This window comes from Betta splendens, chromosome 15, assembly GCF_900634795.4.
Source record: "Betta splendens chromosome 15, fBetSpl5.4, whole genome shotgun sequence".
Lineage (NCBI taxonomy): Eukaryota > Metazoa > Chordata > Actinopteri > Anabantiformes > Osphronemidae > Betta > Betta splendens.
This window is the reverse complement of record NC_040895.2, coordinates 3,230,155-3,245,374: the sequence shown is the minus strand read 5'-3', so window position 1 is coordinate 3,245,374 and position 15,220 is coordinate 3,230,155. Positions and strand designations below refer to the sequence as shown.

Here is a 15,220-nt window from a genome sequence, read left to right as displayed (position 1 = left end):
ATTTATAACTCAGTTCATCTGAATGAAATCAATATACAGGTAGTTATATTAAGAACTAAACGCATAAACAAGCAGTATTATACTGTAAAATATTCTGATTAACTATTCGTAATTAATCAGTTGAAACATTACTGAAACTAGCCGATGTGTTCAATGTATAGCTAATCAAATCTGCAAAGAAGTTGCAAAGCTGAATGTGCACAAATAAAACAAAAGCAGTTTGATTTCACTAAAAAATATAAAGTGTTTTACTCATGACTACAGTGCTGTAAATGCGTCTTCTGAATATTGTTCAAAGACTTGTTCTAGTCGGGTTTCCGTCCAGAAATTCTTTCATTAGAGTGACGCTTTCTTGCCACTGAGCTAAACTAGCTGCTTAAATCACTGCTCAGAGGGGCTGTATACATCCTACTCGAAAAACTGAAACTTTCTAAAAGTTCTTAATCTTTGATATAGATTACTAATATAGTGATACATATAGCATATAACTCACTTTATCTGGGAAATACAAATATTTATAAAACAATGTGATTTCATAAACATGTCTCAGACAGGAATCGGACCCAGGTCCCCCACTTCAGAGTCAAGAACTTAAACCACTGTGCTACAGGACATAACAGCTGCATGCAGCCTATTCTATTAAAGAGGTAAGACTTGAGTGCTGCAACAGTCTCAAAACGCTTAACCTAAAGCACTGCCTGCTGTGAACCAAATGAACAAATGACTCAAAATGACCGTTCACTTTAATTTTTCAATTCAATTTTATTTATATAGCGCCAAATTACAACAAAGTTATCTCAAGGCACTTTACAAAGTAAGGTTTAAAACCTCACACAACTAAACCCAAATAAATCCCACATACAGCAAGCATTTAAATTGACAGCAACAGTGGAGAGGAAAAACTCCCTCTCTAACGAGGAAGAAACCTCCAGCAGAACCAGGCTGAATGTGGGTGGCCATCTGCCTCGACCGGTTGGGGTGAGAGGATAGAGAGAGAGAAAAGCACAGCAACAACAACGAGCAACAACAAGCAACAACAGAGCACAGGGAGGATGGTTGGACCAGGGACTGGATAAAGGCAGGATGGTTGGATCTGCAGCTGCCCATCACAGACACCAAACTTTGAGTCCAATGATACCTGTAGGTGAGGACAGAGTAGAGGAGAGAGAGCGGGAGAGAAGCACAACTACTGGAGAGAAAGAGACAAGGTTAGTTAAACATGGGACAATGATGGGAGGTTATTGGACAGAAGAGGTAGAAGGAAACAGAGGAGCTCAGTGTATAAATTAGGTCCCCCAGCAGTCTGTGTCTATTGCAGCTTAACTAATAGATGGTTCCTGTGACTAACAATCATTGCCAGTGACCTGAACCATCTCTAACTATAAGCTTTATCAAAAAGGAAGATTTTAAGCCTAATCTTAAAGGTGGAGAGTGTGTCACCTTCTCGAACCTGAAGAGGGAGCTGGTTCCAGAGGAGAGGAGCTTGGTAGCTAAAAGCTCTTCCCCTCGTTCTACATTTAAAGACTCTAGGAACCACAAGTAGCCCAGCGCTCTGAGAACGAAGCGTTCTGCCTGGACCATAAGGAACTATGAGGTCTTTAAGATAAGAAGGAGCTTTATCATTGATTACTTTGTAGGTAAGTAGTAGAATTTAATCTTTTATTAAATTAAATTAATTAAAATCTATTCTACATTTTACAGGCAGCCAGTGCAGAGAAGCTAATGTAGGAGAAATGTGATCTCTCTTTCAAAGTCCTGTCAGAACTCTGGGAGCAGCATTTTGAATAAGCTGTAGGCTTTTTAAGGAGCTGTTAGGACATCCTATGAGTAAGCAGTTACAGTAGTCCAGCCTAGAGGTAACAAATGCATTGATCAGTTTCTCTGCATCACTCTGAGAGAGGATGCTTCTGATTTTAGCTATATTTCTAAGATGGAAGTAGGCGGTTCTGGAGATTTGTTTAATGTATGATGTAAAAGAGAGATCCTGGTGAAAGATGACACAAGGTTCCTCACAGTAGAATCTGAAGCTAATGTTATGCCATCCAGGGTGGCTATCTGACTCAATAGTATCTCTCTTGGATTTTTAGGCCCAACAATAAGAATTTTGGTTTTATCTGAATTTAGTTGAAGGAAGTTTTGGGACATCCAGGATTTGATGTCTTTTAAACAACCCTGAATTTTGACTAGTTGATCTGTTTCATTTGGTTCCAAGGACATGTATAGCTGAGTATCATCTGCGTAAAAATGAAAATTAATAGAATGCTTTCTAATAATCTCACCTAAAGGAGACATGTATAAGCTAAACAGACTTGGACCAAGCACAGAACCCTGTGGTACTCCATAGCTAATCCTTGTGCATGTGGAGAATTCCTCATTAACATGAACTAACTGGAATCTGTTCAACAAATAGGATTTAAACCATCCCAATGCTGTTCCTTTAATCCCGATTCTGTGTTCTAGTGTCTGTAAAGGAATGTTATGATCAATTTTATCAAATGCAGCACTAAGATCTAACAGGACAAGGACAGAAACTAGACCATTGACCGAAGCTAATAGAAAATCATTAGTGACTCTAACCAGAGCTGTTTCTGTGCTATGATGTTTTCTAAATCCTGCCTGAAAATCTTCGTACAGGTTATTCCCACTAAGGTTGCCAGATAATTGTTTAGCCACGATTTTTTCCAGAATCTTGGAAATAAAGGATAAATTTGAAATGGGCCTACAGTTGGCTAGTTGTCCAGGGTCCTGGGTTGTTTTTTCAATAGAGGTTTGACCACAGCCACCTTAAAAGCCTGTGGTACATAACCTAGTTGTAAAGATTGGTTGATTTGATTTAATATGGACGAGCTGATTAAAGGTAGAACCTCTTTGAGTAATCTGGTTGGGATTGGATCTAAAAGATAAGTGGACGACTTGGAAGAGTTGATTATTGAGGTTAACTCCATATGAGTTATGGGGAATAAGCTGTCAAGATAGACAGAGGATTTGGAATATTTAAAGTTGATGGATCTAGACAGTGCTTTCTGTCGTTTGGAAGAAGTCGCTGCTGAATGTTTTTTCTAATGATGATAATTTTATTAGTAAAGTAGTTCATAAAGTCATTGCTGCTGAGATTTAAAGGGATAGTAAACTCAACACAGATTTGACTCTGTGTCAGCCTGGCTACAGTGCTGAAAAGAAACCTGGGGTTGTTTTTGTTTTCCTCAATTAGGGAGGAATAATTTTTCTAGCAGCACAAAGTGCTTTTTTATATTTTATTAGACTGTCCTTCCATGCAATGCAGTTTACATTTATTTTGTTGGAACGCCAGTGTCTTTCTAGTTGTCTGGTCCTGTGCTTTAGGCTGCGGATCTGAGTTTTACCATGGAGCTAACCTCCTCTGATTCACTGTCTTCTTCTTCAGAGGAGCCACTGTGTCTAGCATTGTACGTAGAGAAGCTGCAGCATCATCTACAAGACAGTCAACCTGTTCATAAGGATTAAGGTGACTGTTCTCTGTGTATCTACAAGACATTGAGGCAAAAGATGATGGAATCATCTGCTTGAATCTGGCAACAGCATTGTCAGATAAACATCTGCTATAGTAACATTTCTTTCCAGCTATTGTAAGGTAAATTGTGCTAAATTCAAAAGTTAATAAGAAATGGTCAGATAACAGAGGGTTCTGGGAAAGAACTATTAAATGATCAGTTTCAACCCCATATGTCAGGACAAGATCAAGGGTATGGTTAAAACGATGAGTGGGTTCATTTACCTGCTGTGTAAAACCAATAGTGTCTATTAAGGAGTTAAAAGCAGTGCTGAGACAGTTGCTGTCAACATCTACATGAATGGTAAAGTCTACCACTACAATGACTTTACCTGTGCTAAGAACTAGGTCAGATAAGAATTCAGAGAATTCAGTTAAGAACTCCGAATATGGAGCAGGAGGAGGGTAAACAATAGAAAACACAACTGGCTTCTGAGTTTTAGAGTCTGGGTGAGAAAGGCTCAGAGTGAGGCTCTCAAATGAGTTATAACTATGTTTAGGTTTAGGAGTAATTAATAAATCTGATTTATAAATGGCTGCTACTCCTCCACCTCTACCTGTACTTCTTAGAACATGATAGTTGATGTGACTCTTTGGAGTCGACGTATTTAAAGTAACATATTCATCCTGCTGCAGCCAGGTTTCAGTGAGACAGAACAGATCTAGGTGATGGTCACTTATCAAGTCATTTATTAACAAGGATTTAGATGAGAGAGATTTAATAAACCTCACTTCATTAACTTACTGTTACTTTGTTCTGTAAGAGGAACTGTTTTGATGTTTAATAAATTCTGGTAAGTCACTCCTCTTTGATTTGTTTGTGACTTGTATAGTTTAGGTGGTCGAGAAGCAGACACAGTCTCTATGCGATAACTAAGACTAAGAGTGGGTGGCGGCTGTAGAGAATATGCAGAGAGGCGTGTAAGACTGCGACTCTGCGTCCTGGGCTCCACTCTGAGTTGTCACGGAGTGGGGAGACTAAGCAACATGGCCATGTTACTAGAAAGCAGAGAGGCTCCGTTCAACGTGGGATGGATGCCATCTCTTTTAATCAGCCCAGGTTTTCCCCAAAAAGTGCTCCAATTAGCCACAAAGCCCACATCGTTTGCAGGACACCACCTAGACAACCAGCGGTGGAGCGATGACAGCCGGCTATACATGTCATCGCTGGTCACATTGGGGAGGGGTCCAGAGAAAACTACAGAGTCCGACATTGTTTTGGCGAACGAACACACCGACTCAATGTTAGTTTTAGTGACTTCCGATTGGCGTAACCGGGCGTCATTAGCTCCTGCGTGTATTACGATCTTAGCGTACTTACGCTTATCCTTAGACAGGAGCTTAAGATAAGACTCAATGTCGCCCGCTCTGGCCCCAACACTTAACTATGACCACTTTACTGATTGAGAGTTAAAGATCCGAGTTGGTTAAAGCAACTGAACTTCCCATCTGTACACGTCACACACCGTCAGTCAGCCAATCCCGTCACGCTTACCGTCATCCCAATTTTAGAGTAACCTGTACTTCTACTACATACAGTTCGACCTACTATTGAACTATACACGGCTGCATGGTGGTGCAGTAGGCAGCGCTGTCGCCTCAAAGCAAGGAGGGTGTGAGTTGATTTCCAGGGCGGCCCAGGTCCCTCTCTGTGTGCAGTTTGGATGATCTCTCTGTTTCCACGTGGTTCGGTTGATTGGCTACTTTCTATTACCCGTACGTGTGAATGTGTGCGTCCGTGGTTGTTTGTTATAGCCTGCAATTGTTACAAGTACGGGCCGAACGAGACGCAAAATGCTCACCATGAGCGGGGAACCAGCTACTAAAGCCTACAAGCTACGAGAGAAGGGAGGACCTAAACGCAACGATCCACAGACAGGACTGATGATGCACGGGTTTAATAAATGACCACAAAAACACACAAGGTAATTTAGAACTAAAAGCGCTGCTATGCAGGAAAACACAAGTGTAAAAATGAATCCAACTAGTAACAAAAACTAAAACAGAGTAAGCATCTCAAACGAATAACTAATAACCTAAACAAAAAACACAGAGACACCAAACGCAGACTCACAGCAGAAGTGAACAAACCTGGACAAGGACTAAACAGAACCAAGAGGTACGCGTGAAGAAAGGTAACAACCATGTAACATTGATGAGGAACCAACAAAGACTAAACTCAAACTAGGAACTTAAATACTCAAATCAAAACAAACAAAGTCAACATGATTGACCTAATTACAACATGGAACAAAGCAGGAAGTGACATCAGGGCTGGAACAACAAGAATGAAAGATAGACAACACTAGGACCAAACAACTAGATATGAGTGGGGGTATGAGGGCCAAACCATAACAGCAATAGGCTGGCAAAATGTTCTAGTAAATGGTACACATACTAAAGCATCCTTGGAGATACCCATTTAAGACCTAAGAATCTAAAATTGTATTGGTTAATTTAAATGTATATTATGATAGTGTGTGGAGAATGTGCTGACAGCCTCATTCCCATTTCAGACTTGTGTTACATCAGTCCAGCCCGACACAGGAGCAGAGACGGGCAGAAAGAAGGTAGGTTTTCCATGTCTATTCTATCTGCTGTACTTTAATGCTTTAATTTGTTGAACTCTGTACGCATAGATGTACAACATTTTGCAATATTACTTTTGCTGTAATTGTTGTTTGCTTGGTCCAGGTGTTTGTCGAGGGATCACTGGACCTTCAGCAGGAACAGTCCTGGGATCAATTGCGAAGTTTATACAGAGGACCATCCAGAGTAGGAACACTGCCTATTCATATTTTAGACTATAGACTGCACCCAAGTTTAAGCCGCACCCACTAGATTTAAAATTTTAAATAGTTTTTTTTCCATATATTATCGACACCGGTTCATAAACCGCATTAGTTCTCGTTGTATATTTACCATACACAGAAAAATGTTTGGTCGGCTCTGCACAGTGTAAACATCTTGGGCGTGCTTGGCGGCATGAATCTTGTAAGCCGGTAAAAATCGACAAATTATCCGCACCTACGTTTAAGACGAAGGGTTAAAAGCGCGTGAACAACGTGAAAACACGTCTTGTTTGAACACAAGACATTGTGCATTTGTTCCTCAACATATTTTATTTTGTACTCCTTGACAATCTCCTAAATGCACACAACAGAAAATTATTTTGTTGATTTTTTTCATTTGAATAGAATTTACAAGAAAAATTAAGTGAACTTTAAAAGCAAATACTTATGTTTACATAGAGACATTTAAGTACTAAATACAAAGACAAGTCTTGTGTGAATCTGATGCATTTAGTTACCTTAGTATAGTAGATCATTTAGGTTATTTTTTATCAGTGTTGGACTATGCGGTTTTGATTTTGCTTTCTCTTCTTTTCTTGCAGCTGTCAATACTTTCAGAACTGTCCCACAGCCACAGCAGTGGCATGAAAGAACTGTTACTCTTCTCTCAGCCTGTGGCAGATAATTTGAAACTCAAACTCTCTCCTCCACCCTTGCTAGAGGAGTAGGGCCTGACAGATCAAGAAAGGGCTTTGGATGATTGAGAGATTTGATGTTGTTCAAGGATTTTCTTTCTCATAAATATTTCACTGAATGAGTTTTTTCTGTAGTTTAACCTTGCTTTGGTTTGTCCCATTTTAACGTAACTGCAGAGCTTCCGGAGGGAAAAGTAAATTCTTATGAAATATCTCAATACATTTGACTTTTTACCTTAATCTTGTACTTTTCAGTGAGGAGGATTATGTGTTTAATACTACTAAAAGAGATCTTAAGTACAAATTTTTGAACAAGGACCAATCTGAAATTTCAGAGGACTAACTTTCTAGTAATTCTGTATGGTCTTACTGTCACCTAGTAGCACCGCCAGGCTCAAGGTGGGTGGTCATTTGTCTTGACCAGTTAGGATGAGAAGATAGTGAGGAGAGAGAAGAAAAGATACTGGTTGGTATGGCCAGTAGCTCTACAATGAAAACATTGAGGCTGGGATACCTGTAGAAAGGTACAGACAGAGAATAACCACGTTCGTTATTTTAACTGCCAATATTCACTGTTGCATTTTTATTATTTTTAAAGCAGTTCACATGCTGTAAATCCCCTACAAGGTTGTGTAAACTTGTGTATGTGCACAGTTTACAAATGAACCAAGAGAAGCTTAATCAAATGTACCCTGTATCAATACAGTGTTTATGCTGGAAATAAAATTATTTGTGGACTCAGAAGTAGATGGATGTATCAAAATGTCCAATTTTTTATCCAAACATGATAATGTCAGAATGGATGTCCACCAGCTAAAGTTCAGTAGAAATGCTGCAGCAGGAAAAAAAAACCTAAAACATATATAATTTAAGAGACACAAAACCCTACAGATTAGCAGAGTAAGGTTGCTTTGGAAAAATATCAGAGAGCTGTGAAGCCCAAAGAATAGGGCCAGAACAGTTCTGGAAGGAAGAATTTTGTGTCACTTTACCAAAGGAAGAAGTTTTCCTGTCAAAACTGGTTAACCAGTTATTACAAAATGTTCCCTTATTTCTTCCTCTTTATGCAAATGTTCATTCAAGACATGGAAGACTGTGTTTTTGTATCATCTTAGAAACAAGTAAAACTGTTGTTGGGACCACAGAACATGTGTAACCTTAGTCTCAATATGAGTTCATGTGTGATGTCCTGTTATACATGGGAAAACCAGAAGTGGAGTAGCACATACTGAGGGCAGGAGAGGGAAGGCTTCTAAGGCCTACAAGCAAAACCAGAGAGTGAGGACCCAAATGTAACAACCCAGAGACAAACTAATAAATACCAATAGTTTTAATTAATAAAATAAATGCAAGGCAGATTACAAACGCAAAGCGCTGGTAGAAAGCAGGGTAACAAATCGCTAGGGACACCGACACATAGTTAAGACACTCAAAATCACTGCATAGCAGGAAAAAACTAACTAGTATATCAAAACTTGAAAACACACACACACACACACACACTGGACAAACACAGGACACGAAGCAAGATACCACGACCCAGGCATGGTCCCAGGAGACCTTGAGAGATCTTAAATACTAACTAAAACATGTGACACTAATCAAACTGAAAACAGGAAACGACATAAGAAGAATTGAAATGACAAACAAACCAAGAGGAAACTAAGAAAAAAGAAACCAGTTAGCTTCCATGCTGACTCACAACATTTCCCTGTCGGTAGTATTTTTTAATGAAGGGACACTCCTCCATAATTTGTATGCAGAGAAGTTATCAGTCATTCCTTTTTTAAGACTGGTGGTTTATTTGCTATGGGCTCACAGACAACAACTAGCAGTCCAAACTTCCAGGTTTCCTCTGTACCTGCCCCAGCAACAGTCGGGCTGAGAGGGTGGCGGGCCTCAGAGGAGGGTGGAGCCAGCCTGCTGGAGTGCAAATGCTCAGTCTGCCATTCTTTTCCTTGCATACGCTTACAACACTAATATTCAATGGCTGGAGGTCCCGCTGTAGATTATTTAGAAGACAGCGAGTACTTCATTACGCGCAGTCTGATATTCGTGGTTAGTTGTATGAGCCTATCGCAAGCCAGGTCATCAATAATACGTCACTTGCCTGCGCATCATACGCCGTAAAGAACGGTGTCCTAGCAACCTCGATGGCGATCTTTACGGCGCCAGAAAAAGTATAAAAATGACTAATGGCACAAAGAAAGGCATTTTTAGCCAGTCATGACACCGCTTTTTACGCCACTTCCGGTCTTGTGGATGGCGTAAAAAGGTTTGTCCTTCTTATATGGTAATTTTTCCCACCCCTGATTTTTCCCCACCAATATATTCAAAGTGTAGAAAGCTGATTTCTGCACATAATGTGCTACCACACTGAATTATTAACTGAATTGTTGACCCCTTCTTTGGCTGTGATAAAACATATTTCATGTATGCATTGTATTGTATTGTTGTAGATAAGATAACAAACAGTAAGATAACAAAATAAACCTAAAATCATTAGCCACATAAATTACCTGGGGTCATAGCACCCCACCTCCCTTTATATCTTAAAAACACTAACCTCCCACACTTACAGCTCACTAGATGGTGGCTCAGTGGGTTAGTACAGTGTATCTAGTACAGAAGGTGCATGGTTCAAGACTTTCTGCAGTATAGCTTTTTTTATCGGCAGGGGGTGTCTTACAGAGACTGTAAAGATTCCCTTTGACCGCCTTCGTGGCCTTTTTGTGCCGCGCTCATAAAAATGGCTATAAAATCATCATACATCAATATTTGCTTTTTTTTTTAACTTACTTAAACAACTTCCGACCTGCCCATAACTACCAAGCTTTTTATTTTCTTCCGAATTTTAACCCTTCAAATGCCAGTTTTTCTATTTGAAGTACTGACAAAACGCAAAAACAAGTTTATTTTCCATAAACTAAATAGTAGGAGGATGGGGTTTTGGTTTTGATCAGAGTTTTGGATATGCCAAAGATTGCATTAAAAAAACGCCCCATAGACTTTAATGTAAACCGCGTTTTTTAATCTCACTGCCATCACACTATAAAACCATCCATTCTGGGATGTCAGCATCCCATCTTGAAGAAAGGTAATATTTGACATTTTTACTGTTTTTTACCAGATTCAGCCTCTTTTCCATTGTAGGCTCATGCATGAGTTTCATGATTTCATAATTTTACCAGTTATATTATGGCAGAATGTGACTACCAGGGGCCCAAAAATGAATTTGTTTGTGTGTGTGGTCAATCATTTTTAAAAGGAGCAATGATTCATGACTGAGAAAATTTATTTTATGAAAACTGCAACACATTTGTAACTTCAACAACAAAGATAACACACAGGGTCCACAGATTGTGGGCCCTGGAATCATGCCATTGGGTGCTTGCATGCAACGCAAAGTGCTAAAAGGAGATGGAGACCAGACTTGCCCATTTTTTGCTGTCCACTCTTAAGGGAGAGCAGGATCCTCACCGTCTTTTCTACTTTCAGAGGAAGAGTGAGACGCACTCTCCTCCTTCTCTCCTCACTAATGAAATGAACCTCTCACCCAAGCTGGCAAAAAAGGCCACGAAGGTCACGAGTGTATACAAAATTTGTATCTTCTATATAAATGACAATTCAATTCAATTTCAATTCAATTTTATATATATAGCACCAAATCACAACAAAGTTATCTCAAGGCACTTTACAAAGTAAGGTTTAAGACCTCACACAACTAAACCCAACAACTCCCACATACAGCAATCATTTAATTTGACAGCAACAGTGGAGAGGAAAAACTCCCTCTCTAACGAGGAAGAAACATCCAGCAGAACCAGGCTGGATGTGGGCGGCCATTTGCCTCGACCGGTTCGGGTGAGGGGATAGAGAGAGAGAAAAGCAGAGCAACAACAACAAGCAACAACAGAGCACAGACAGGACGGTTGGACCAGGGACTGGATACAGGCAGAATGGTTGGATCCTCAGCTGCCCATCACAGACACCAAACTTAGAGTCCAATGATACCTGTAGGTGAGGACAGGGTGGAAGAGAGAGAGCGAGAGAGAGAAAGAGAGAGAGAGAGAAGCACAACTACTGGAGAGAAAGAGACAAGGTTAGTTGAACATAGAACAACAATGGGAGGTTATTGGACAGAAGAGGTAGAAGGAAACAGAGGCGCTCAGTGTATAAATTAAGTCCCCCAGCAGTCTATGTCTATTGCAGCTTAACTAAGAGATGGTTCCTGTGACTAACAATCATTGCCAGTGACCTGAACCATCTCTAACTATAAGTTTTATCAAAAAGGAAGGTTTTAAGCCTAATCTTAAAGGTGGATAGTGTCAGCTTCTCGAACCTGAAGAGGGAGCTTGGTAGCTAAAAGCTCTGCCTCCCGTTCTACATTTAAAGACTCTAAGAACCACAAGTAGCCCAGCGCTCTGAGAGCGAAGCATTCTGCTGGGAGCATAAGGAACTATGAGGTCTTTAAAATAAGAAGGAGCTTTATTATTGAGTACTTTGTAGGTGAGTAGGAGAATTTTAAATTCTATCCTACATTTTACAGACAGCCAGTGCAGAGAAGCTAATGTAGGAGAAATGGGATCTCTCTTTCTAAGTCCTGTCAGAACTCTGGCTGCAGCATTTTAAATAAGCTGTAGGCTTTTTAAGGAGCTGTTAGGACATCCTATGAGTAAGCAGTTACAGTAGTAGGTAACAAATGTGTGAATCAGTTTCTCTGCATCGCTCTGAGAGAGGATGTTTCTGATTTTAGCTATATTTCTGAAAGTATGATGATGAAAGTAGGCGGTTCTGGAGATTTGTTTAATGTATGATGGAAAAGAGAAATCCTGGTCAAAGATGACACCAAGGTTCCTCACAGTAGAATCTGAAGCTAATGTTATGCCATCCAGGGTGGCTATCTGACTCAATAGTGTCTCTCTCAGATTTTTAGGCCCAACAATAAGAATTTCAGTTTTATCTGAATTCAGTTGAAGGAAGTTTTGGGACATCCAGGATTTTATGTCCTTTAAACAACCCTGAATTTTGACTATTTGATCTGTTTCATTTGGTTCCAAGGACATATATAGCTGAGTATCATCTGCGTAACAATGAAAATTAATAGAATGCTTTCTAATAATCTCACCTAGAGGAGACATGTATAGGCTAAACAAAATTGGACCAAGCACAGAACCCTGTGACATTCCATAGCTAATCCTTGTGGAGAATTTCTCATTAACATGAACAAACTGGAATCTGTTCAACAAATAGGATTTAAACCATTCCAATGCTGTTCCTTTAATCCCAATTCTATGTTCTAGTGTCTTTAATAGAATGTTATGATCAATTGTATCAAATGCAGCACTAAGATCTAACAGGACAAGGACAGAAACTAGACCATTGTCCGAAGCTATGCTATGCTATGATTTTTTCTAAATCCTAACTGAAAATCTTCATACAGGTTATTCCCACTCAGGTGATCAGATAATTGTTTAGCCACGTTTTTTTCAAGAATCTTGGAAATAAAGGGTAAATTTAAAATGGGCCTATAGTTGGCTAGTTCTCCAGGGTCCAGGGTTGGTTTTTTCAATAGAGGTTTGACCACAGCCACCTTAAAAGCCTTTGGTACATAGCCTAAATGTAAAGATTGGTTGATTTGATTTAATATAGACAAGCTGATTAAAGGTAGAACTTCTTTGAGTAATCTGGTTGGGATTGGATCTAAAAGACAAGTGGACGACTTGGAAGAGTTAATTATTGAGGTTAACTCCATATGAGTTATGGGGGAGAAGCTGTCTAGGTAAGACAGAGGATTTAATAAATTTAAAGTTGATGGATCTAGACGGTGCTTTCTGTCATTTGGAACAAGTCGCTGCTGAATGATTTTTCTAATGATGATAATTTTATTAGTACAGAAGTTCATAAAGTCATTGCTGCTGAGATTTAAGGGGATAGTAGACTCAACACAGCTATGACTCTTAGTCAGCCTGGCTACAGTGCTGAAAAGAAACCTGGGGTTGTTTTTGTTTTCCTCAATTAGGGAGGAATAATATGTTTTTCTAGCAGCACAAAGTGCTTTTTTATATTTTATTAGACAATAGAAATGAAAAGACAATGGATTTAAAAAATTCAAAGAGAAAGTAGCATTTCTGACAAAAAGGATGTCAGCAGTTGTAACAGCCAAAATGATCAGCAATTGGAAAAAAAAACGGAAAAAAAGGCCCAAAATGCTCAAAGGCAGCATGAGGGTTAAGCCCTTGGACCTATACTTTAGTCACTATCGACCTCAAAGCAGAGAGAGATCCTCAATTGCATTTGTCTGTTAGACTTTTTCAAAGAAACACAGAATTATGACCTTTTGAAATTGCGACTGTGGCCACAATCTTTAGTCTTCAACTATAAAGCTCATACCAGTTGCTCATCAAAGCCTTGACATTCGTAAAATAAAGTTATTTTTTTAAAAATGATTATCTTTTTGCTGTAACAAGCCTGTTTACAGTAGTGAGGGTGCAATGCTGTTTTCCCAGAGCAGAATGAAGCTGATTATGATTTTCCTGCCGTATCAGCATTGTGGTGGAAGGAAAGACCTGGGGAATCTCTCCTTCCCACAGGGAGGGCAGATCAGTCTGTTGCTGAATCTGCTCTCCAGGGCACACGTGTCCTGGAGTGGGTGAGACTCATGGTTCAGCATAGATTTCAATTTTGCCAGAGCCCTTCTGTCTCCTACCTCTCTCACTGACTCCAGATTGCAGCCCAGGGCAGAGCTGGACTTCTTAATGACCTTGTTGAGCTTCTTCCGCCCCCCCTCTCTGCGATGCTGCTAGTCCAGCAGACCACACTGTACAGGATGGCTGATGACACCACAGGGTCATAGAAAGACTTCAGGAGTGGCCCCTTCACTCCATACAGTAGAAACCTCCATCTCCTTAGGAGATACAGTATAGCCGGCTCTGGCCCTTCCTGTACAGTGTGTCTATACACTGGAGGTGCTGGAGAAGTCGAAGAACGGAATCCTCACAGTGCTGCCAGGCTTCTCCAGGTGGGCCAGGGAACGATGGAGCAGGAAGATGATGGCGTCCTCTATTCCAATGCCAGACTGGTAGGCAAACTGCAGCGGATCCATTGCTGAGCTCACCATGGGGCGCAGTTGATGCAGAACCATTCTCTCAAGTGTCTTCATCAGGTGTGATGTAAGAGCCACTGGTCTAAAGCTGTTGAGGTCTTTAGGGTGCGTTGTCATGGGCACTGGTACCACACATGAAGTCTTCCAGAGCTGTGGTACCACCCTCAGCTTGAGGCTCAGATTGAAGACATGCGGCAGCATAGGGGAAGGAGAGGGTGACTGATCAAACCTACAGAAATGCAGATTTATGTTGTTTGCCCACTGTCGGTTCCCCTCTGTTTGAGTGTGGGGTTCTTTGAAGCCTGAAACAGTCTTTAGGCTCCTGTAGGCTTTTTAAAGAGCTGTTAAGACATCCTATGGGTAAGCAGTTACAGTATTCCAGCCTAGAGGCAACAAATGTGTGGATTAGTTTCTCTGCATCACTCTGAGAGAGGATGCTTCTGATTTTAGCTATATTTCTAAGATGAAAGTAAGATTTAAAGGCTCTCTTCTTCTCCTTTACTCTTAATATCAGGGGTAATCCATGGCTTGTTGTTAGTAAAACACAGCACCTTCCGGAACTGTACAGTGTTTTCGAAACAGAAGTTAATATAGTCCGTGATGCAGTCTGTGGTTGGATTGATGTGTTCCCCATGTGGATCACAGAGCTTACTCCAAACAATGGTATTGAGGTACTCTCTCACAGGGCAGACTCACACTCAGGAGACCACATCTTCCCAACTCGTGGCACCACAGGCTACTTGTGCACAATAGGTTCATACACAGGCTTTAGATGCATGATGTTGTGAACAGCTCTTCCTAGGGGAGGGAGGGGGGATTAATAATATGCTCCCTTGGTATTAGCATACAAAAAGTCCAGTCTTTTGTCATCTCTGGTGTGGCAGGTAACATACTGTTTGTATGTTGGTAGGACAGATGAGGGAGATGCTTGGTTGAAGTCACCAGAGATGAGAAAGAGCAGCAGGTAAGAGTTGTCCAGAGCAACAGCCGAGTTAGGGATGTGAGGGGTAAGCCACGTCTTTGTGAACAACATGACGCTGCTCTCTCTATATTCGTGCTGATGTGAGCGCCACAAGCTTGTCAGTTTCGTTGGGCATCG

General features: G+C 40.5%; 1 protein-coding gene across 8 annotated transcripts in view; it reads left to right on the top strand.

Moving 5' to 3' along the window:
- The window catches only part of vps8 (VPS8 subunit of CORVET complex), an 82,339-nt gene extending 74,574 nt beyond the window's left edge, over nucleotides 1-7,765 (top strand). For 5 of the 8 annotated variants that reach the window (XM_055502780.1, XM_055502779.1, XM_055502781.1 and 2 more), the window contains 3 exons: nucleotides 6,046-6,099; nucleotides 6,224-6,304; nucleotides 6,924-7,765. In XM_055502780.1, the coding sequence (XP_055358755.1) occupies nucleotides 6,046-6,099; nucleotides 6,224-6,304; nucleotides 6,924-7,049 (261 nt within the window). In that variant the 3' untranslated portion in view covers nucleotides 7,050-7,765. Of the gene's footprint in view, nucleotides 1-550; nucleotides 648-3,403; nucleotides 3,485-6,045; nucleotides 6,100-6,223; nucleotides 6,305-6,923 lie in introns of those variants that run through there. The other 3 variants (XR_008692671.1, XR_008692670.1, XR_008692672.1) reach the window with 3 other exon arrangements.
- Nucleotides 7,766-15,220: the final 7,455 nt, after the last annotated feature.